Below are 26,034 nucleotides of genomic sequence, written 5' to 3' on the forward strand. Positions count from 1 at the left end.
ATTTAGTGTGTATCCACACCCCTTCAGTTTCAGATGTAAATTTAATTTGAAATGGATGCATTTTCCATTTTTGCCCATCAATCTATACTCAATAACTCATAAGTGAAAACATGTTTTCAGAAAAGTTTTGCAAATTTGTTCAAAATCAAAAACTGAAATCTTTAATGTGTTCAAACCCTTAAATTAATTCAGTACTTTTTAGAACTCAAATTGGCAGCCATTCTGCTTCAAGTCTTTCTGGTAAGATATGCGCAGTACATAAAGTTTCTAAATTAAAACCGTTCAAGAGTGGGCAAGAATTCCTCACACAGAAATAATGGAATCCTTTGGCGAAAGTGTTTTGTGAATGTCCCACCTGTCCATATAACATTCTCCCAAAAGAACTGGAGATTATCCAGGCCCTTCCTGGGAAATGAGAAATTAGCATTTAAGCTCTTCATTTTTAGTGTGGTTTCTACCTCGCTTCTCTACAACAGAAGCCATTTTTACCCAGTGCCTTTCTGCTCATGTCCCTTTCCTGGACCATTTGACGTCTGTCACTCCCACATGAACACTAAAGATCTCCCAATCCCAGAATGCACCAAAAGGTGTAGCAACAACAACACTAAAAAGAGGAATAAGAGTGGGTGACTGCAGAGAGCGATTATGTGAATAAGTAGAAATGAGTGACAAGCTTTTTGCCAATAAATGTTTTTGCAAAGACAATGTGCAATCTTATCAATTTGTTATTTCTTTTGGGTTTATATTCTTTTAAAATAAGGAATTCTTCTAAAATAAAGAGTTGGAAAAAAAACATTATGCTCCTTGAAGACCTTACATAAAAACCCAAAACAATGTTTTGGCAAACTCAGTTAAAAGAAAAAACACATGCATCTCCATATGGTTCAAACTATTCAGTCATAAAACAGAACAGAGAGGCCAACAATTTAGTCACGTAATGAACAAAACGCACTTACTGGGCAGAGTCGTGGAAGTAACTGCTGAGCAGAGCAGTGCAGTCGCCATTTCCTCTTCTATCGCTGGTCCCTCTGAATTAGAGAATCACTTTTATATACAACAAAAGCAAAACACAAAATTAAAGCCGGTATTACAGGGAAAGATAAAAGGGGAGTTTACATAAAACTCTTAACACTATTCAAAGAAATGAACAGCAGTGAACTCGTATATTCCAAAAAGTCAACTTAGCACTGGAACATTTTCAAAACATTTTATTAAAGGCATAGAGCAAGATAGCAAAGGATGAAACACAAGACACAAAATGCCGAGGAGAAACAAACAGCACTACAAATTAGAGGACTTCTTGTATTAACAGACATATTTAAAAAAAACTGTACAAATATAAAAAAGTCTTTATACATTTAGTGCACCAAACGTACACTGGCATATAAAAATAGATATTAACAACACTGCCAAGGGAAGATTTCAAAATGAATCCCACCCACACTGCTAATAACCTTGGATCACGGATAGAAGGCGTCTAGTAAAACCCAGCAACTGTCTGATTTCCAGCCTCTGAGACGCTGGCATTGGAATCAAACGTTTATCTTTACCTTATTAATCGAATAAAATAAGTGTTTAATGGCAATTGCAGAAAATTTTGCCAAATTCTGATTAAGTGTATTTTTTTTTTTAACAAACTCTTTGAGATTGTGCATTTAATTTTGGCACCATGGTTTTCATTCCTGAAATACGTTCAAAATGGAAACAATTCAATTTCTGATATTTCCATTTGCTTCAATTTGGGGAAAAATATATATATATCAGAAAATGGAAAAAAATAAAATGAGGATGAGGAATTAAATTCACGTCACTAAATGTGTTACAAAACCAAATGCAAAGAGCTGACTGAGTTGGCAGATTTCAAGTTTACATGAGGAGGGGAAGAAAAGGAAGATTTTATTTTTCATCTCTAAAAAAACAAAAGTATTTATTGAGGCAATGGAGACCATAATAAAACGTGAAGACATTTTAAATTAAATAGTTTCATTTATACTATTTGTAAAACTATAGTGACGGAACTAAAGATGGGTGTATGAGCAATGAGGTGATAATTTTGTGTTGGCAGTTACGACACAAATCAGAGTCGCCAGATGGGTTTGTGATCGCTGAACAAAAGCCAACCCTGTGAGGAGAGTCAAAGCAGAAACTGAGGAGGGAATACGGAAATATGTACAGAAAAAAAGGAAAATGGAGTATAACTTAGCGAGAAGAACACATTAAAACAAAAGTTTGTTTTAAAAACGTGAGGAAAAAAAAATTAAAAAGTAAGGCTACCAAACCTTGCCTTCCTAATGTTCAAAGACAAAAAGCTCCATTAAATGCTTTATGTACAGTACAAAAGTTTGCTGTGGATTTCACGTTAGCTATACAGTACAAATATATGAGGCAATAGTGCCACCTGCTGGTGAAGTCAAATAACGTTGGAGCAAAGCCTGATATTCTTAACCGTGCGTGGGACTGGGGGGCCGAGGTTCAGTCTCAGCAGCCCCACTCCGACCCTCACATTCCAATTACTGTAACTGGACACCACTTCTCCTGGCCTGCCAGGATTCATACCAAGTTTCTCAGTAGTGTTGCAAATGAGTGAAGACACTTTTTACATTTTTTCCCTATCTCTGAAGATTTTTTTTTTTTTTTTTAAATTTCCTCTGTAAACCTGCAGGAAAGGCACCAATTGTGCAGTGCTAGGTCAGACAATATCCAAACGATGGTTAGGAGAACCTCCTGATGGACACGGATGACTCCACTTCGACAGCCTCATCCACCCAGAGAATATTCTTAAACCGCCCTCTCCTCCTTGGCCAAAGGCCTTGTTAACTACGACTCTCCTCAGTGCAGATGCGCTTCATAGGTGGGGCCCGGAATGGACTGTCCTCTGATGAGTCCTGGCTCTCCTCCCTCTGGTCGTATTGGTCACTAGACAGCTGGAAGGCAAAGAAAGCAGATAAAATAGCAAACCTCACAAAAGAGTGGCTAAGGCAGCAAATTGTCGGGCTCAATGGAGGCACCGAGCAGTGGTGTATATGTACCCACTGCTCTGTGGGTCAAAATGGTTATCTTTAGTATTTGACAAAAATAAACCAAATAGCATGCAAACAGGGTGACTTGACTCTGTATGGACAACTGGAACCTAAAACACAACTTTTATCTGAGAATTTCACAGACCTGCCAGCCATATAATACACAGCAGCGTTAGCTTTTGATGAAAGAAATGATTCATTTCTTTATGTGAGCAATTCATTTTTTGGCGTGTAATATGAAAAGTTTAAAAAAAAACTCACAAAGGTAAAGCACAACAATTCAAACCCCCCACCTAGACATGAAATTGAATTATCAAATTGCAAACATCAGTGAAGTATGTAAAAAGCATATTTTTAAAAGCATTTTACAGTATCCTGAAGTTAAAAATGAGGCCTAAATAAGGCATGCAGTGGCTGAAGTGGCTTTCATAGAGAACACATCCCAAATGAAATGATGGTGGTCCTACTGTTACAAGGAGACTGTGGAGGGTCGATGGCTAATTGTAGCTCATTTGTACACTGCAGAAAACTTTAGAAGTACTCAATGGAGATTTAGAATCTAATGAAGCCTGTCCAGGCACACTTAAGGGTGGAACAAGACAGCGAGTGCCCGGCTACAGGCATGGCAATGCTGGCATGTCACTTACTTGTATTAGGGGATTTGTTTTGGTATCAGCAACAGTTATTGGATATGTAAAGAAAGGAAAATTTGCAAAATGTCAATTTACGTTAGTAAATTAATCACTAACTGAGGCTGCACAGAAATTATCTCTGCTTTAGGATAGGCACATATGAAAATTCAAAAAGCTTTTCAAAACTTACAAAGCACAATCGTTTTCTGCATCTAGATGGGGGATGGAATTATCAACTTACACACATTATTACAGTACATGATGCTTTTTTTTTTTAATTATATGGTGTACCCTATTTGAGAATAACAAAAATTAATTTTCAAACAGATTTCCATGAAGAAAAAAGTGTACGAACAAAATCAATGCACAGGAAGCTGAGTTACTTAATGTAGACAAAAAGGCGTGAGTATGCATTTTATGTGACTGAACCTAAAAAGGAGAGGGAAGTTAAATCCATCATTAAGGTTAAAACAAGCTCAAAAATCAAAAAATAAAGTGTGAAAATTAAGTATAAAGGATAATAAGTCTGGTGTGCTGCCATTTGTCCAGCACACTATGCTTTGTTAAATGAAGCCCTACAGTAGAGTCAGTCACACTCCAGTAAAGCTAAAAAATAAAAAAATCTGGAGAATTCTCCACTCGACTTTCTTGTATACGTAGAGATTATATAATAAAAGTATGAATATGTCAACTTGTGAAACAAAACGTACCTATTCAGATTTCAAGTTTATTTGATAGTTCTTTACCCAATTAGATACATTTCCAATTACGATGATATTTTGTGTTCGTATCATGTAATTTCTTTGCACTGTTGATTAGTTAAATAACAGTTAAAAATAATAATAGATGCAACATAAAAATAATAATAGATCCAACATAGTTAATAAAACTGTTACTAAATAAGATGAATAATTAGCTATTCCCAAAATTATATATTATTCTAGCCCTGTCTTTAACTCTTTCATTATTATTATGAAAAAATCAGAGCGTAAACGTGTATACAACTGATTAATTTTCTTCTGCCCTTGCGATGCTGTTTGCTTTTTAACTCTCATTTTCAAATAAATTAAATGTAGGTAATGAAAAATGTTCAGGCAATCCAAAAAATGTGGAAAACATGAAGAAATGTCAATTAATTCACAAACAGCACAAAACTGATGAAAGATCAAAACATACTGTTTATGAAATACAAATTGTGGAATTAAACACAAGGTCAAAGAAGTAAATGCATAGCATAAATCAGAAAGGTACGGTATGTACATTTAAAAATGTAAAATTTTAAAAAACATGTACACTTTCATTAAAAATGATTTCTTGCCAGAAAAATTATAAAACAACTAGCCGACACCCGCCGTAACATACGGCGGTGTAAGAATAGGCACGGAAAACAGTGAGAAAGGAATTCAGAAATCAAGAAGAAATAAATATTTCTTGAAAGACGCAGTTGTGAATAGGTGTTTTGGTGGAGACGACAGATAATGAGTCGAAAGATCTAACCCTAGAAAAAGCCACATACAACTGACCGTGGCTGAAGACTGGTTGTTGTAGATTAACACAAATCTTTGCAAACATTTGTCCTTGGGACTTGTTGATAGTCATGGAGAAGGCGAGTCTGAATGGGAATTGTGTGCGTTTAAATTTAAAAGGGAGATTGGTGTCAGAAGGAAGAAGAGAGATTCTGGGAATGAAGATTGTTTCAGAATTTTGGATAGCGATCAGTTTGCACTCAATAATATTTGTATGTATTCGGGTAACAAGGAGTCTTGTCTCAACTTGCGTTGGAAAGAACAACAGGAAGTATGTCTCCAAATCTGTCCCGATGTGATGTAACGAAATCTACTGCCCTATGTCGTAGTGAGAGTGCATTGCCTTCGTCAACTGTTTATGTCAAGAAATAACCCATTGATAGGAACAGGCAGTTGCCGGATCCCGGAATAGAGATGACGTTGTACAAAAACCCGTCGACAGCGAAGATACTGTCGTTCATTTTATAAAAAAGGCTTAGGAAACAACCGTTGCAGTATAACGAAAATACGAAGGAGCGAAACCAATGCCAATGGTCGACAGAGTACCTTTCTGTAGCAGGGTACGGAAAAGACTTCCAGGCACACACATGGCTGAAGTGAAAGGTCATGCGGTCAGGCTAGATACAGGGCGGTGACGTGACACCAATGGGGTCATGAGAGAGGAGCGGGGAACGCAGTAGTCTGAAGGACGAATAGGAATTGAGAAAAGCGGTGTGGGGGTGTATGGGAGGCCTCAGGTAGCACGGAGAAGGGTTTTGGAAGAGCAGGAATAGGAATCGAGAAATGCCGTGTCGGCTGCGTGTGGGCGGGACCGCTTTTGAACAGGAAGCAGGACGAACCAGAAGAGAAATATATATAAGAGATAATTTAATTGATTGTAATATAATTTAGTTCAAACAACCACCGTAATTACCGATACAACACATAAAATTTATTTCATTGACAAAATAATGTGTAGCAATGAAAAACAAACTTACTGTTAGTGTTCATATGTAGCCAATCATATGTGGGTTAAGTATTGAACACAAATATTTAATAACACTAAATTGTGTAATTTCACCAAGGAATTAATACCTTTTGTTAAAATTCAGAACCAACACAATAAAGAAAATTTCATTCATTTTTTATTTTTGTCTAAACTAGACAATTATATCCATAAAAATGTATTCAAACAAAAAAAAAAAAACAAAAAAAAAAACAACACAATAAGCAACAACCAGTCACAGGGAACGCAAACTAAGTGAAGTTTTACCTTTGCAGTGTGACTCTCTGGGACAGAATCCTCCTTGAAGAGCATTGGGGGTTCATCGGCCTCCTCGGACAGCAATGCTGGTTCTAAAAAGAAAGAACCACAAAATAAATTCCCCTCCTGCCACATGAGGTGCGTCATCCTCAATTATAAACAGTCACTGCTGTGCGTTACCGCTAACGTCAGCTCATCTCGCCGCTGTGCGTTACCCTTAACGTCAGCTCATCTCGCCGCTGTGCGTTACCCTTAACGTCAGCTCATCTCGCCGCTGTGCGTTACCCTTAACGTCAGCTCATCTCGCCGCTGTGCGTTACCCTTAACGTCAGCTCATCTCGCCGCTGTGCGTTACCCTTAACGTCTGCTCATCTCGCCGCTGTGCGTTACCGCTAACGTCAGCTCATCTCGCCGCTGTGCGTTACCGCTAACGTCAGCTCATCTCGCCGCTGTGCGTTACCGCTAACGTCAGCTCATCTCGCCGCTGTGCGTTACCGCTAACGTCAGCTCATCTCGCCGCTGTGCGTTACCGCAAACGTCAGCTCATCTCTCCGCTGTGCGTTACCGCTAACGTCAGCTCATCTCGCCGCTGTGCGTTACCGCTAACGTCAGCTCATCTCGCCGCTGTGCGTTACCGCTAACGTCAGCTCATCTCGCCGCTGTGCGTTACCGCTAACGTCAGCTCATCTCGCCGCTGTGCGTTACCGCTAACGTCAGCTCATCTCGCCGCTGTGCGTTACCGCTAACGTCAGCTCATCTCGCCGCTGTGCGTTACCGCTATCGTCAGCTCATCTCGCCGCTGTGCGTTACCGCTAACGTCAGCTCATCTCGCCGCTGTGCGTTACCGCTAACGTCAGCTCATCTCGCCGCTGTGCGTTACCGCTAACGTCAGCTCATCTCGCCGCTGTGCGTTACCGCAAACGTCAGCTCATCTCGCCGCTGTGCGTTACCGCTAACGTCAGCTCATCTCGCCGCTGTGCGTTACCCTAAACGTCAGCTCATCTCGCCGCTGTGCGTTACCGCAAACATCAGCTCATCTCGCCGCCGTGCGTTACCCCTAACGTCAGCTCATCTTGCCGGCGTGCGTTACCGCAAACGTCAGCTCATCTCGCCGGCGTGCGTTACCCCTAACGTCAGCTCATCTCGCCGCCGTGCGTTACCCCTAACGTCAGCTCATCTCGCCGCCGTGCGTTACCCCTAACGTCAGCTCATCTCGCCGCCGTGCGTTACCGCTAACGTCAGCTCATCTTGCCGCCGTGCGTTACCGCTAACGTCAGCTCATCTCGCCGCCGTGCGTTACCGCTAACGTCAGCTCATCTCGCCGCCGTGCGTTACCGCTAACGTCAGCTCATCTCGCTGCCTTGCGTTACCCCTAACGTCAGCTCATTTTGCCGCCGAGCATTAACCCTAACGTCAGCTCATCTTGCCGCCGTGCGTTACCTCTAACGTCAGCTCATCTCGCCGCCGTGCGTTACCCTTAACGTCAGCTCATCTCGCCGCTGTGCGTTACCGCTAACGTCAGCTCATCTCGCCGCCGTGCGTTACCGCTAACGTCAGCTCATCTCGCCGCCGTGCGTTACCCTTAACGTCAGTTCATCTCACTGCTGTGCGTTACCCTTAACGTCAGTTCATCTCACTGCTGTGCATTACCGCTAACGTCGGCTCAACTCACTGGTAGTAAAACTGAACTGCAATGGAGATGTTTCTGTAACTTACATTATTTATTGGAGTTTTTCTCTCACTAAATGACCTCTATGCCAAGTAAAAAAAATAAATAAAATGAAATAAAAGACTCACCATGTATGTTGGGGGGCTGCTCCTGACCTAATGTTGGGGGCTGTGGATCCTCCCCCATGTTGTTCAGTGCTGTTGGATTGGGTGTGGTTGCGCGACTTCGCTCTGGGGTAGGGCTTGGGCTGGTGCTGCTGTCTCCTTTCACTGGTGAGGCTTCAGAGAACGAGCTTTGGTTGCTGTTATCATCTGACAAGGAAAAAGGGGGCACAAAAGCAAAAGGCGCCGAGGGGGATTACTCTAACTTTGAAACATTAATTTAAGAGAAAAAAAGCAATCACTAATGATATTCCAGTGTAGCATCTGTTGTGAGGTTATGGATGACAGTGAACTACATCATCATCTATATTGAAAATTTGAATATTTTGCCCAGTTTCTCATGCAATGGCCAGTTGTCGCTCACCATTCAGATCCAGCATGAGCAGGGAAGAATTGTTTTTCATGCCTCCCCCACGTGGTCTTTTCTCCCTATCAGAGGACCTTTCTGTTGATGTCAACACTCTGGGTTTTTCCTGAAACCAAGCACAAAAAAACACCAAAAAAAACATCTTGTAATTAAGTTGACAATCACTCTTCCAAATTATCATCAAAAGCTATTCAGCCATATATTTAGAAAAAGCCCTTGTCTGACAGGTTGGCATCCTTTGCAGGGAAGGATACTGCCTTAAGCCTGATTTATACTTCTGAGTTGAGCCTATGGCGGTAGCTGTGCTGTGGCCCACATTGCCAGTGGCATAACCTGACATGCATTTTTTCAAAAATGTGACTGTGTGTTATATGTCTGATGAGTGGTTTGGGCCCCATGGTTATTCGAGTTACACTTAATACATTTATTAAAATCAAACAGCAGATGGTCCCCCTTGGAGTTCCAACTGAGAGAAGGTGCTTGAAAACTACTGTTTTAATTCCAGTACCATAATTAACAAATGCTGGTACTAGTGATGGGAGGTATACCAGTTCATACTGAAAACCGTTTTTTATTTTTGATATGATATGGATTTTTCTTATACCGCAACACCGGTTTAAATTACCTAAACAACGTTCAATCGTGGCGCAGCGGGAAACTGTTTAAGGGGAACCTTTTTCACTGCTACACCGCTAAACACTCATGCAACGGAGTACATGCTGTAGTAGAGGTGTTGCGCGTTGAAAATGGACAGAGAACATTCTGAAACTGAAGCTGTAGCAGACAATAAAGTTGAATATGATGACACAGAAGAACTTTTGCTGGAAAAAGGAGTTACGTCTGTTGTCTGGAGATACTTTGGATTTAAAAGGTCGGATGTAGACCATTATGTTCAAATGTGTGAATACTGTTTCTATACTACTGGATAATACTGCAAGCCAAGTTGTACTTGTTTTATTTTTTTCAATACTGTGTAACGTACCTGGGTACTCTGTAATAGTGTGACGACATGTTGACTTTATTCACAACATTTCCACTTTAATCTCGACGCTTATAGCAAGAATAAAGTTGACATGTTGACTTTATTCTTGTAATTTGTTTTTAAAGTAGAACATCGTAAACTAAACTTCATCTTAAAATGAAAATTTGATTTACTAGATTTTCTCAAACCTCGTCATAAGTTATGTAGCACATTAAATGCTATGTGTTAAGTGTTCCTGGAGCCCTATTAATTGCTACATGCTTCTTAAACTGACTTCCTCTTGCACTAAGAGGAGGCACAGGCAGCACACAGAATATATTAATTTCATGATATTCCTGCTCCCTGAACATTTAGAATGCTAAGATAAATACTTGATATTCACTTTTGTGAATTTCTCCTTGGGATTAATAAAGTATCTATCTATCTATAATCTTCATGATGAAATGCATTAAAGCATGTTTTAATCATGTGGGGGCACAGTGGTGTGGAGGTTGCACTGCTGCCTCGCAGCAATGGTGTCCCGGGTGTTCCCTGCTTTGAGTTTGCATGTTTTTCTGGTGGGTTTACTTTGCATGCTTCAGTTTCCTTTCAAAGTCATGTAGGATGTGGGGTTTTGTTCTGCTTATATTAACCCTGCTAGTGTATGTATTGCTCGTATTCACCCTGCGATGTGCTGGTGCCCCGTTCAGGATTTGCTCCTGTCTCACACACAATGCTTGCTGGGATGGACGCAACCCTGAATGGATGGCATAATTAAACATGTATAACAAAGATTTCTTTTTAAAGTTCTGAACACTCCGTGGTCTAAGTTTATAACTAGTTTTAATTTCACAAAGACATTTATTGTGTGGTGATTGGTTATGTGGAGAAAGAAAAAGGAAGGATAGGAACTGGGGGTTTGGTACGTCAGACAGAGACGGCACGCATGCAATAAAGAAAGCCCGCTCAGATGAACATCCATTGAATTCTGTGTTTGTGTCACTGAACACCAGATCACAAACCCAATATTTACACAATATTTAAGTTAGACCTGTGCGATACCCATTCATACATCCAGTTTTTTGGAGCCTTGTCACATCTGCCATAAAGTTCTCTACATTGAACGTACACCTGGGGACCTCTTACTGTGAGGGAGCAGCACTACCGCCACACTACCATGCATGTTTAATACCTGCTTTAATGCATTTCATCATGAAAATATCAAGTATTTATCTTAGCATTCAAAATTTTCAGAGAGCAGGAATATCATGAAGAGAATGTATTCTGTGCGGCGATCGCTGCCTGCGCCTCCTCTTAGTGCAGAGGAAGTCAGTTTAAGAAGCACGTAGAGATTAACAACTGGGAACACTTAACACAAAGCATTTAATGTGCTACATAACTTATGACGGGGTTTGAGAAAATCTAGTGAATTAAACATTGATTTTAGGATGAAGTTTAGTTTACGACATTCTACTTTAATTACAAAAATAAACTATGAGAATAAAGTGGAAATGTCAACTTTAATCTCGACATAAGCGTCGAGATTAAAGTGGAAATGTCGAGAATAAATTCAACATGTGGACTTTATTCTCGACATAAATGGTGAGAATAAAGTCAACATGCCGACTATATTCTCGACATATATATATTTTTTTTACTTCCCTGTGTCCGTGTTTTTTTTTTTTTCATCGTGGCCCTAATGCCTCTTTGGATGGTTGAAAATATGTTGTCAAAATTTTAGTTTAAGTTGTTTGCAAAATTTGTTCAATAAAAAGGTTCTGTTTAGACTAAGTAAAATATCCAGAAGTGCTTGTCAAAAGTTGTACTGCACTGAACATGTCTTAGAAAAGGAATAAATAGTAAATATTTTTTGTAAACCAACTACACTTTCTGTTAATGTTATCAATCTCTGTCCACTGACACGTTAGCTATATGGATTGTAATGGCGTTGGTTATCTCGATCCACAGCTTGCTTTTTTTTTGTTGTAGGCAGTACCTTTGGCAAACGCATCTGACTCGAGTGTCCTCTCGCTTTTTCAGTTTTACCTGAGGACATGGAGGGTGCCAATCTTAGTTTCATACATTCATGGTACACCGAAGCATGTTTGCGGCTAAGGTGGTGCAGCAAATTGCTCGTGTTGACACCTCCGGCGACAACTTTCGCTCGACAGCATTTGCAGTAAATAGTTGTTTGGTCTACATCTGACCTTTTAAAACCAAAGTATCTGCAGACAACAAACACGGCTCCTTTTTTTGGCAAAAGTTCTTCTATGTCATCACGTTCAACTTTATCATCTGGTACAGCTTCAGTTTCTGAATGTTCTCTGTCTATTTTGATCGCTGAATACCTCCACTAAAGCATGTACTCCGTTGCATGCGTGTTTAGCGATGTAGCAGTTAAAAAGGTCCCCTCTTAAAAACAGTTTTCCGCTGTGCCACGTTCCGAACATTGTTTAAGTTATTTAAACCGGTATTGCGGTATAAGAAAAATCCATATCATAACAAAAATAAAAAACGGTTTTTGGTATGAACCAGTATACCTCCCAGTACTAACTGCAAGCCATAGTGTTTTATTAAATAAGTAAGTACAACATCAGAAACAGATTAAACAGAAATTCAGAAGCGTCCAGGAAAAGGATTTGCTGCTTACCTCATCTCTGGGGTCCACTATTGGCACCCATTTGAAGATTCTCAATGACGTATCACCTACAGTTACCCAACGTTTTTCCCTGGGGGTAAAAAAAAAAAAAAAAAAAAAAAGTACAAAACAGTAAATGAGAACATCGAATTCCTTTAAACTTCTTGGAATTTACAAACAGGGAATTGTCAACCCCCCACATAACCCACAAAGAGCTGGCATGTGGAAAAGGTGACCAAATTAAACCTTCAAGCATTTACAGGAAAACCCCGGCTTGGCTGCTAATCAAATTAACACTCAAACAAAGCAGCATGCAAGAAGGCTGCGTGAAAAAAGGCAAAGTAGAAGTAAGGATGTGAGGAGCAAATTGGGGATCTGTAAAAAACAACAACTCAATGGGGAGATGAGTGTCTGCAAGAATCTGCCATTAGTTTGTATGGAATGCTGACCGTGTAAAGGTTAAAAAGAACGGAATACAGCCCTCCAGGTTTGAACCATTACTTTTAAAATGCCAATGATAATTATTGAAACTTTTTTTTTCTTTTACATAACACAATAGCACTTATTTGTTTTTATTGCTACATCAAAGATTACTTCATTATATATGGTCATATTTACTAACTTTGGCAACACAGAGGAACCCACAGAGCAAAGTTAAATATGCCACCCTCCAGTGGGTCCGGCTCACCATACTTTCCTACACTTTCTACCCACCTTATATTACTGTGGGCAGAATCCGACAGAAAGTGAGACTCGGAAAAACATTGTAAGCGCCAAAAAATCCCAACATAGCCATCCTTATAGAGATGATATTTTGAGAATTGGAATGACGATTCCCCACTTAAGGCCCTATGGTTTCCGTGATGCAGGAAACATGGACAGAATCACAGAATTAATGCTTAAAAATGGATTTTAGATATAAAAATGGAAATACAGCGGAACCTCGGGTCACTACCGTAATTCGTTCCAAATCTGTGGTCGTGACCCGAAGTAATTTCCCCCATAGAATTGTATGTAAATACAATTAATCCGTTCAAGACTGTACAAACTGTATGTAAATATATATTTTTTAAAGATTTTTAAGCACAAAAAGTTAATTACACCACAGAATGCACGGCGTAATAGTAAACTAAATGTAAAAACATTGAATAACACTGAGAAAACTTTGAACAGAGAAAAGTAACATTGCAAGAATTCACGCTATAGCGCTACGAACCACTCGCTGTAAACAGTTTTTTTTAATGAGTTTTAAGCACAGGGAAAAAATGAACATTTGAAAAATCCGTAATTTAATAAACAACCAAGAAAAGTAACATTGCAACAATGCACGCTACGAACCGATCGCTGTAAACACTTATTTTAATGAGTTTTAAGCACAGGTAAAACATGAACATTTGAAAAATCCATAATTTAATAAACAACAAAGAAAAGTAACATTGCAACAAGGCATGCTACGAACCAATCGCTGTAAACAGAAGTGAAGTGGAGGTTAAAATCCAATAGAAAAAAGTCTTCATTAAATACAACGAGGTTAAAACAATGCTCGAATCAGTCTCTTTAAAAACAAGCCCGGTGCATTCTTTAACTGCCTTCTCGGCCTTATGTGGCCAGCCCCCCCCAATCTCTCTCTCGCTTGCTGCACAGGGAGAGACTGAACCCGTAAGGAAATCATTGTCGCGTACGAACCGGAAGGGAAACTGGCTTGTTCGTCACCCGATTGTGTGGTCGTGAACAGATGCAAAAGTTTGGCTAACTTTTTGGTCGTAACCTGATTTGTACGTGGTCTGAGACGTTCGTGACCCGAGGTTCCACTATATGCAGAATTTAGAGACTGATGAGGTGACTGCTACAAAAATTACCAATATATTAAACAATTGAATAATCTGTAGTTCTGTCATTCAAATACTACTGTATTTTCTAGTTTGTTGTTTTTGAAGTGAACAAAGTTCTTCATAGAAATCCAGTCGTGCCTCTATCTGTTTGTGCGCGTGTTGTTCCCTGTATGTTTTCTCATTAAAGGCACGTGACTCCTGCACGAGACAGAAATGTCAAAGCGAACAGGATCAGATACCCTAACTACGTTGAAAAAACTAAGCAACATGAGCTTAACTGCAAAATTGTTGGCACAACAATATCCCGGCGACTTTTACGAATCTGGACAACTTTTCTGCAAGTTTTGCCAGCATACCATAGACTGGACACGAAAAGAAACTTGCAATGACCACATCAAATCTAAAACCCATCTCAAGAACAAGGAGAAGTTAAGATCAAAAAGTGTTCCCCTTTAGGTAATAACAGAAGAAAAAACATAATTGTCAGATGCAAGACGGCAGTTTGTGTCCATGTGAGTCAGTCATACCACTCGAAAAAATGAAGAAGACGTGCCACTTCTTTATTAAGCATTGTAGAGAAGGAGGTGCGCTGCCAGAAAATGAGAGCAGTCTTCGTCAAACTCATTTGCCCCGTGTCTTTGAACAACATATGGATGGCGGTCTTCAAAAGATTCATGGCAAGAATCTACATGTTGTAGTTGATAACACCACAGACAGCCGAGACCACATACAGTAGTTCTCATTATAGTGACAGGCGAGTAAACACTTGACTATATGGTAATTCTTTTATGTAGGCAGTTCAAATTGTTACGTGATGTATTTACTGTGAATCACTTAACCAATTAAGTTATACAGGTATTTAACCAGTATTAACAGTCTTTCCCGAAGAAAAATGTTATTAGTGAAAGGCACTGGTTGTTAACAGGTTCGCTTTTAAAAATTAACAAGGGTGTTTCGGGATTTAATAAATGTTTCCCCTCACGGCGACTTGGCACGCAAGGTCCACATTTGACTTTTCCATTATAAACTCGGCACCTACAAACCTGGGAAGAAGAGCAAACGTCTCCTCAGATGCAACGAGCCCTTAAAAGTGGGTTACTCTTTCTATTTAATAAAAATGAAGTTAACCTTCATCTCAGACAGCTCTTATAATTCTGGTCATTTATGTTAGGTAGAATGCCTAGAGGGGGCTGGGTGGTCTCGTGGCCAAGGAACCCCTGCAGATTTTATTTTTTTCTCCAGCCGTCTGGAGTTTTTTTTTTTTTTTTTTTCTGTCCTCCCCAGCCATCGGACCTTACTTTTATGCTATGTTAATTAGTGTTCCCCAATTCTATTTTCTTATTTATTTTGTCTTTTTTCTCTTTCTTCATTATGTAAAGCACTTTGAGCTCCATCATTTGTATGAAAATGTACTATAGGAATAAATGTTGTTGGAGGACACTCACTGTCCTACTGCAGTCTCAGCATACAGGACCATGGAGGATCTGGGCTCCTACCTGATGAATGGAACTGCAAAACAAGGTTCAGTTGTGCTAGTGTGCCGTTTTATTAAAAGGAATATAAAGTGTCATTTCATTATTGTTTGTTTTGTTGTAGCTGTTACTACTTTCTTACAGTCAAAAAAAAATGTAAAAACCCAAAAATCTGAATCAAGGAAAAAGAAAACTGTGAAAACCGAAAATAAAAAAAAAGAAAATGAAATTTGTGAAACAATAAAATGGATTCCATACAGCTCTACCCATTGAAGGACCAGACCCTTAATTTTTCTATTTATATGCAAAAATTCAATGGGCCAAAATTGTCCACTGGAAAGTGGCAATAGAGCTCTTCAACAAGAACTGCCTCAGCGTATCTTAAAAGTGTTTAAATGTTATTGTAAATGATATAATCAAGGCTGCAAAGTGGATAATAAAGCTGTCGCACAGATATCCTTGAATCCTGTTCCCGGGTCACCATGTGTGTGGAATTTGCATTTTATCCAAGTGTACCTTTGTGTAATTAATTTTTTTTTACACCTGAATTCCAGATGCACATTAAGTGGCCATTCTAAAGTAGGCCATGTGAGTGTGTGTTTGTGCATGGGTGCAATGGCAGTGCCTGCTGTGAGCTGGATAGGTACCCAGGATCATTTCCTACCGTGTGTTCAGTTCTTCAGGTCAAAGGCAACCTTGAATAGGATAAAGCTGGTGTGGGAATGTTATTTAATATATTTATATATAATACGCTACTGTGGCTGTTCGTTTGTCCGTCCAGGATTTTAAATCACCTGTAGCTCGTAAACCGTTTCACCTATTGACTTGAAATGTGGTACACATATACTACGTGACGTTTACTATCCGCTTTCGGGGTGATGATTTTATTACTCTTTTTATTTACTTTATATTAGAATCAACTCTCAGCAGCGCGCAGCAGGGTGGCCATGCGGCGCATGCGTACAGGCGCCATTCTCATTCCTTACCACCTTCGCTAATCATTCTTGAGGCAGACTGAAGACTTAAGTGCCAGATTAAGTGAAAAATTAAAGAAAACATACTAAGTAATTGGAACACAAACACTGACTTAATCAGTTTTAACGTGAAAAAAAGCTGAATTAAGAAGAGAAGAAGCGGGCCGCTAGGGTGGAGAAAAGAAGAGCTGCTCAGGAAGCAACAAGCGCATCAACCTCTGAGCAAACGAATGATAAACATACAGAGAAAGAGGATGAAAACTAGGAATGCTCAAGTCAAGTGGATTCACTGCAAGTTACCATGCAGTGTTCCGTTACTGGTATAACATACACTTTGCCTGAAGAAGGGGCCTGAGTTGCATCGAAAGCTTGCATATTGCAATCTTTTTAGTTAGCCAATAAAAGGTGTCATTATGCTTGACTTTTCACTGGTATAATATAAAAAAAATAAAAATCTTAAAATATAATCCTGTTGTACTTGCTTCCTCGGCAAACAAATTGTGATGGTGCATTCAATGAAGAGTCCTTCATAAAATAAAGAAACATCATGGATCAGTTAACTGCGTGGTAGTGCTGCTGCTTTGCAGTAAGGAGACTATGGAAGATTGTGGGTTCGCTTCCCGGTGCCTCCCTGTGTGGTTAGCGCTTTGAGTACTGAGAAAAGCGCTATCTAAATGTAATGAATTATTAATGAACTAGTCATTTAGCCCGTTACAATAACGGGCGCTAGAACAGTAGTGCATAAACATTAGTAGGAACAGTCTATATTAAATGGCAAGGGACTTTGACCTCATTCTTTTTGTTTGTCGTATTTTTCTTTGTCTTTCAGCCTTTCTTTTGTTGATGTTTACTTGCTGAGCTGACCGTTCTTCGTGGGCTGCCGCCGTATATTGTGTGTCTTTAATTTTCTGTGACAGTAATACTGTCTTGTACGGCTCTATTCAATAAGGGAGCGTAGATAATTTAGTTCAAATGGCTCTGGAATATGTGAAGAGCAACAGGTGCAGATCTTTATTTACGCGCGCCTTTATTCACTGCGCCCAACTGAGGTCGTCCTTTTGAGGCTCGCCTTTTTGTGCGCGCCCTTATTGAAGGATACCGTCTTGTACGTCCGCTGGCTTGTACGTTCGTAATATACGTCCGTAATATACCTTTAATTTTCTCTGGCGGTAATACAGGAATGCGCGTCGGTAATATGCCTTTAATCTCCTCTGACAGTAATACTGGCTTGTATGTGGCTGTAATATGCGTCACTGTATTGTGTACCTTTAATTTCCTCTTGCAGTAATACTGGTTTGTATTTCCGTAAAACACCTCTAACTTTCTCTGACAGTAATATCGCGCATAGCACCGTGCCCCGTGCATGCGCACTTCACCAGAAGACACCCACACACGGACACCTGGACGCACATTGGGATTTTATATATATATAGATTATTATTAACTGGAGAATACTTTGGCTTAACATTCTGATGACTACTTGACCTTACTGTGAATACCAGCCTGAGTGACAGAGCTGCCAGTATGGCTACTAGTGGTCATGGCAGTATTGTCACATGCACAGACTGCTGTGAATTTCTTCCTACCACGTCCGAAAAACACACAACACATCACCACTCTGTGGCACTGTGATAGACAAGAAAAAAAAAAGAACGGAGTTCATTAATTATACAGCATGATGGTAATGTTATGAGACCAAACGGACACCACATGTTACACAGGGGGTCTCAGGGACTACAGGTTTGAATTCAGTTCCTACATCAGAAACCAACCATTGCCATTAATCAAATTGACATCTATTTCTAAGGTTTTTCCACATTCAACATTTCTAATATTGACAAGTGTAATTTGCGGAGATCATCACCAGCATGGTGGACCCAAGAAGACGACTCCTAAGTCCTTCATAGTTTTTGTCTCATTTCTTCACAAATTTTACTAAAAAAAAAAAAAAAAGACATTTTATTTTAATAACCACATGAGTGAATCGAAATAGAGCAAATCTGCTTTAGACTCTTTTGTTACGTACTGCACATTTCACTGATATTTAGTGGAACTAGGAGGCTTCGCTCGTCAATCCCCGGGTTTGTTTTTCCGGAAATACAATTTAAAGAGATCGTTTTTTTCATGGGAATTGCTACATATGCATTATGTTCACTTTTACTGTAAAACGTCAATAAAAACAATATTTGGAATTAACTTTTCTTCAAGATCGCATTGAATTTTGATTCTGTGTTTGATCTTACATCGTGATAACGCAACGCATACCTGCCGGTGAGTGAATATCATTTCTTCCTCTCTAATAAATAAACAATGTACTTTTGTGCATTCTTTTTTGCTTTCTTTTCTCTTTTCGATGCACTGCTCTTTCTTCTTTGCTTAGTCATTGAAGTGCCATCTAGAACATATACATTTTTTAAGAGCTGGGAGCACATGAAGTGTGTCTGCCAAAAGCATTCCAACAACTGAGAGGTTAGATGTCTGTGATCTTGTTTTAAATTGTTTGTAAGTAGGGCGTGACGTGCAAAAGTCACCGTCTCAGGGGTCTTGCTTCCAAAGGTTGTAAAGTCTAGTCTCGTGGGATGTCAAAGTGTCTTTCCGAGAAAATCACTTCTCGACCCTAGATTTTTTAATTAGAATAGAGAGATATATACAAGGGCAGTTCAAAAAGTTTCCACACTTTTTTTTTTTTTTTTAAACGATTTTTTAAGGATTTCAAAAACAAATGACATCACTTTTCTACACAGTCACCTTCGTTTGCGATGCAATTTTCCCAGCGTCATACCAACTTTTCAATGCCCAATTACTACTCCTTCCACCGTCACCGATTCCAACGAAAGTACAAAAGAGAGGAAACATTTTGAACGTCCCTCGTATTTTAATAATTGTCAAAATTCATCTTTGTCCTTCATTGTAATTTCCTCTGCCTTAGTCTGCAGGTCACGCAACAGGTGCACCGTGAGACTGAGTGGTGGAATTGAAGCACAGATAGGTGTGGAGAATCAGGTCGGCTTCTTCATCCTGATCCTACATATGTAACGCAGTGTGTTATACAAACCGTTTTTTTGGACATTTACTGAACTTTTTTTAATGAATTACTAAAACACTAAATAACTAAAATAATTAAAAGACACCAACAACCATGCAAAAAAACATGTTAATCACTTGTTTAAATCCTCAAAGAGAACATTAGGGGAATGGTGGAGGTTAAGAGATCTCACTTTTGGTTCTGCCTGCTAAGAGTTCAGTACTTTACATTTTAAGAGTGAAACAAAATGGGGATACGTCCAAATATGTCAACTCCTGGAAGGTGGCACCTCAAGAAAAAGGTTGAAAACTCTGACCTGAACACATTTAATCACGTATGTGTAAATAATCTGCTGTAGTTAATCATTTGCTTTAATTAATAGGTCCACGAGCATACAAAAATCATGCAGTGTGGCTACAGCTAGCAGTAACTAAGATCTGCTCAGCTTCATCAGGATGGGTTATTTTTTTTTTTTATCAGTAGGGGGGCCTTCACCAGATGGCACAACATTTAGAGGGGCCTTGACGTTTAACTTTGTGAGTCCATGATCCACACTAATCCAATAATGATGGCTGAGAAAGATGAACTTTCCCAAACAGTTTAAAGGACAAAACTGTCAATACTCGTAAAGTTAATGTGAGCAAATTTAAATATCACAGAAGTTCAACGTCCTTGGATTATCACTTAAAAGCAAAACATGCATGATGCTGCTGTTTAAAACTCTTTTAATGGCAGGCAGCAAAATCTCTGGATTATAATCCTTGAATGTACAACTTTACATTTGTTCATGAATGAAACAAAATCTAAAGCATTAACTACCGCTATTTACTGCACAATGGATGACATCAGACTGCAAATCTCTAAATGTACTTGACGATACAGGGCCGAGAGAAGTCGCTCAGCGATGTCTTGACGATTCTTACACACCACCTTCTCACGCGACAAACGTGTCACCTATCAAGGATTTATAGAAAGGAAACAAGTCTTTGCATTTCAAACAGCTAAGAAGAAGTATTCACAGAGGACTGCCGGGCATTGTTGACCAACCTTGGTGATTTATTATGGGACGTTTCAATTGAATATTTTAACTGTTTGACAACCCTAGTGTGTGTGTGTGTGTGTGTATATCTACACAAATATATTTACTTCTATACATACATACATACGCACACATATATACATATATATATTTTATATATATATACACACACACACATATATTTTATATATATATATATACACACACACACATATATTTTATATATATATATATACACACACACACACACACACACATATATATATATATATATTTTTTATATATATATATATATATATATATATATATATATATACACACACACACACATATTTTATATATACATATACACACACATTCATATATATTTTATATATATATATACACACACACATATATACACATTCATACACATATTTTAAATATATATATATATATACACATATATTTTTTATATATATATATATATATATATATATATATATATATACACACACACATTCATATATATTTTATATATACACACACACATATATTTATATATATATATATATATATATATATATATATATATACTAGCAAAATACCCGCGCTTCGCAGCGGAGAAGTAGTGTGTTAAAGAGGCTATGAAAAAGAAAAGGAAACACTTTAAAAATAATGAAACATGATTGTCAATGTAATTGTGTTGTCATTGTTATGAGTGTTGCTGTCATATATATATATATATATATATTTTATATATATATACTGTATATATATATATATATATATATATATATATATATATACACACACACACACACACACAAACATATATATACATATACATATATATACATATCTACATACATATATATATATATATATATATATATATATATATATACATATAGACATCCACATATATATAAATATATATATATATATATACACATAAACATTTATATACACATACATATACACACATACATATACATATATACACACATACATACATACACACACACATATATATACACAGACACATATATACATATATATTTACATATCTACATATATATACATATGTACATATATATACACATATATATATATATACACATATCTACATAATTAACATCCGGCGCCGCCGAGAGTGTCAGCCTTTTCAGCAGCTCCATGTATGACTGTATGTGTACTTTTCTACTTTTATTTTTCTATTTCTATTTTTATTTATTGATCACTCCTATTACTTTATTACTTTATCGTATTAATTTATTTTATGTGGATTCGTTCCCTGGACACACTTACTTTTACAACGTGGGCATGGAGTTTTACACGCCAAGACTCGCCTTTGTGAATTTCCCATTGGGATTAATAAAGTATCTATCTATCTATCTATCTATCTATCTATCTATCTACATATATATACACATATATATACATATCTACATATATATATATATATATATATATATATATATATATAGCTGATTACCCAAAAAAAAATGTAGTATGTATAAAATAAGTTTGTTAATTGCCAAATTAATTTTTCCACAAATAAAGAGCACTTACAATAACATAGAAATCAATATAAACAACATTAACATCATTATCATATGAGAATATGAAGTAATATATAAGAAGCACATTGCATATAAATATAACAGTAAAATTTTCTTCTATAATACGCTACCGTGGCTATTCATTTGTCTGTCCAAGATTTTAAATCACCTGTAGCTCTCAAACCATTTCATCTATTGACTTGAAATTTGGTACACATATACTACGTCACGTGTACTATTCGCTTTGAGGAAGATGATTTTATTACTCTTTTTATCTTTATTTTATTTTATTGTAGAATCAACTCACAGCTGTGCGCACCATACTAAGTTATCGCAACACAAAAACTAACTTAATCAGTTTTAACGGGAAAAGATGCCAATGAAAGAAGAGAAGCAACAGGACGCTAGGGTGAACAGCTGCTCATTAAGCAGCAAGCGCATCAACCTCTGAGCAAACGAATGGTAAACGTACAGAGAAAGAGGATAAATAACATGAATGGTCATGTGAAGTGTATTCACTCCATGTTATCGTGCAGTGCGCTCTTACTGGTATTTTGATAAAAGAATTTGAACAACATATAAGAAGCGTATAAATTATTAAACAGTAAAACATTAAAATTTAAGAAGTAAAGATACATTGAGTACTACTGCAGTGCTTTTGGGTATAGTACATTTTTTGTTTGCCCATTACATGCACAAATGTATACATTTTCTGGTGTACCTACCCGAGAACACGCGACATGACCTGGCAGTTAAAAGTTTCTCGCTCCAGCAATTTGAACTCTGTTACAAAGTCTCGTTTATACCTCGTGTCTTCTCATTAAACTTGTATCTCGTGAATATGGTATTGCAAACGGCAGCTGGAGCATTTCTATAAACTCAATTTAAACTTACGGTTTACACCGTGCTTTGAAGATGCATAGTACGCGACACGTGTTTCGCCGTAATTGTGGGCTCATCAGGCGTACACACTCACTGCACTTCCCTACGGGAATTGAACCTCGGACGTCAGCGGTAGAGGCGAAGCCCCTAACGTTGTGCCACGACGTGTGGTTTGTTCATTTGACAGCATGTAGATCGGGGTAATTACATTGCAGGCATTCGTAGTCTGATTCACAATCTGATTGTATGGGTGGTTACCTACCAGGTAACGCTTGTGGTTGGTCAGCAAGCCGGCTAACTTCTGCCACGGTGCCCTCTTTCAGTTGCGAGAAGCAGATCATAGAATGGTTGAAATAGTTTAATATATATAGCAAAATCCCCGCGCTTCGCAGGGGCTAATATGGTATTGCAAACGGTAGCGGGAGCGTTTCTATAAACTTAATTAAAGTTACGGTTTATACCGTGCTTTTTTTCATTATGTTTTCGTACCTTATCAATTGTGTAATGTGTTTTTTGAACAGGTTTGATTCATCGAAGTGATCACTCCTGCTGCGTTCAGTCACTTCACGTGAGCCGGTCTCTTGTGTGATGTTGTGATGTCCACGGGTTTATTTAATGTTAGCTAAGACCCGGCAGTTAAAAGTTTCTCGCTACAGCAATATTAACTCTGTTACAATGTGATCCAAACTGTCGTTTATACCTCGTGTCTTCTCATTAAACTTGTATCTCGCGAATATGGCATTGCAAATGGCAGCGGGTCAGTTCACGTGGTTACGTGGGAGGCGTGATGACGCAATATATTTTGATATATATCAAAATACCCGCGCTTCGCAGTGGCGAAGTACTGCTTTAAAATTTTTATTAAGAAGAAAAGTAAATCTTTTTAAACTGTGGCTTCGCCTCTTGCGCTGACGTCGCCTGTCCGCTGTTTTATAAACGAACGCCATATAAGGCCATCCTTTCTCCTTCACAGTCAGTTCACGTGATTACATGGGAGGCATGATGACGCGATACGCAACCCCGCCTCCCACGGCCAGTGAGTTGCAGTCCATTACTGTATATGGCCAAAAAAGAGGTTCCAGTTATGACCGTTACGCTTTGAATTTCGAAATGAAACCTGCCTAACTTTTGTAAGTAAGCTGTAAGGAATGAGCCTGCCAAACTTTAGCCTTCCACCTACACGGGAAGTTGGACAATTAGTGATGAGTGAGTCAGTCAGTCAGTGAGTGAGTCAGTCAGTGAGGGCTTTGCCTTTTATTATAATATATATATATATATATATATATATATATATATATATATATACACACACACATATATATATATATATATATATATATATATAGATAGATAGATAGATAGATAGATATATATATATATATATATATATAGATATATTTTTTTTTATATATATATATATATATATATTTTTTTTTTTTTAATATATATATATATATATATATATTTTTTTTTTAATATATATATATATATATATATATATTTTTTTTAATATATATATATATATATATATATATATATATATATATATATATATATATATACACACACACATATTTTATATATACATATACACACACATTCATATATATTTTATATATATATATATATATATATATACACACACATATATACACATTCATACACATATTTTAAATATATATATATATATATATATATATACACACACACATTCATATATATTTTATATATACACACACACATATATACACATACATACATATATTTATATATATATATATATATATATATATATATATATACACACACATTCATATATATTTTATTTATATACACACACACACACACATATAGACACATACATATATAACCATTAAGTGGATATGGACATATATATACACACATGTATAACTGTGGAGTTCTGAAAGACTGTATCCTGATTACAGTCAGCCTCAAGCTTGGATTTTAAGTATCCAAGTGACTACTCCCTTGGAAAGAGGATCAACAAACAATATTTTCTTCTCATCTATTTAAAAGCTTTAACGTCAGTGTTCCTTACATGCAAGTTTTCCCTCCTACAGTAAGGCAGCACACTGTTTTATAGCGCCTTTCGCACTGACTTACAGTAACATCAAACTACTCGCGACTAGTCCGTTTTGCCGGGTATCTTTTCCTCCATTCTAATGATGCACTACACGTGTTTACGCGGTCATTTTTTAAAGTTTCTATATGTTTATAACGTTACTTACATCAGCCATACTTTGGTTGTAAAGATGTGTCTAAACCGGAATTAATAAGTACTTCTTGGGAATTTTTATAATTACATGTGCCGTTTTCCCATTTGAAGGATTTTAAAAAAATATTTTTCCCTTTAATTTTAAGCCGATTTGCTTGCCAAGAGCGCTGGTCAGCGAGATCTCGAGGCTCCTCAAGCCCGTTACAGAACACCCCCACAGGACTCGCCCCGGCATCGGCCTCCTATTCTTACCAGCGCCGCACTTTCTCAATGGCCGCGATCACCTTCTTGATGTCGTCTTTGGCCCGACTTCGGGTCTCGGCTCTTGCCGTCCTCCCAGACATTGCTGTCGCCGTACAAAACGCCCCGTAGCAAGGCGCCGAGTGGACAAAGAAGTGAGTGAACCAGCTGGAGCCGACACGGGCACGGGCCGGAAAATGGTTTTGGTTTCCTCCTCCTGACAACCCTCCCCAATCCACTACCTCCGAAATCGAATGAACGAGCAAGTGAACGAGTGGGGCTGCTGTTTAACTGCAGCGCCACCTAGTGGTCGGGGGTTCTAAATTGGCTAAGGAAAGATTCTGTCGCATTATTTCTAAAGTAACTAATTTCAAGTAGATGATCACTTATAGTGTTGTGCATTTAAAAATTATATTACTCACATTTTTATTACTTACCATTGGAATATAAAGTTCATTAAAGACTGAAAGAGCAGGTTTTAAAATGTACGGAAAGCAGATACAAGGGAAAGGCAATTAGAATCGTATTTGCATACCACGCCCCTTCCGTGTGAACGGGGCGAGGTCTTCATAT

The 26,034-nt window shown here is 38.0% G+C and overlaps 1 protein-coding gene across 1 annotated transcript; it reads right to left on the reverse strand.

Annotated features, from left to right (window-relative positions):
* Positions 1-1,195: 1,195 nt before the first annotated feature.
* On the reverse strand, positions 1,196-25,698 carry LOC114661785 (B-cell CLL/lymphoma 7 protein family member B-like). The gene is made up of 6 exons (XM_028814984.2): positions 25,474-25,698; positions 12,230-12,308; positions 8,616-8,724; positions 8,219-8,401; positions 6,431-6,513; positions 1,196-2,924 (listed from the first exon to the last, which is right to left on the reverse strand). The coding sequence occupies exons 1-6, from the start codon at positions 25,563-25,565 to the stop codon at positions 2,814-2,816; spliced, it is 657 nt and encodes a 218-aa protein (XP_028670817.1). The 5' UTR covers positions 25,566-25,698; the 3' UTR covers positions 1,196-2,813.
* Positions 25,699-26,034: the final 336 nt, after the last annotated feature.

Source organism: Erpetoichthys calabaricus, chromosome 12 (assembly GCF_900747795.2).
Source record: "Erpetoichthys calabaricus chromosome 12, fErpCal1.3, whole genome shotgun sequence".
In the NCBI taxonomy this organism is placed as follows: domain Eukaryota; kingdom Metazoa; phylum Chordata; class Cladistia; order Polypteriformes; family Polypteridae; genus Erpetoichthys; species Erpetoichthys calabaricus.

What these genes read in the sequence shown, in the direction of transcription:
- LOC114661785 (XM_028814984.2), bottom strand. Translation starts at nt 25,565, where the DNA reads ATGTCTGGGAGGACGGCAAGAGCCGAGACCCGAAGTCGGGCCAAAGAC. An exon ending in GCTCATGCTGGATCTGAATG is followed by an intron (nt 8,402 to 8,615) that starts GTGAGCGACAAC and finishes TTTCCTTGTCAG; the next exon opens with ATGATAACAGCAACCAAAGC. An exon ending in CAGAGAGTCACACTGCAAAG is followed by an intron (nt 2,925 to 6,430) that starts GTAAAACTTCAC and finishes TTTGCCTTCCAG; the next exon opens with CTGTCTAGTGACCAATACGA.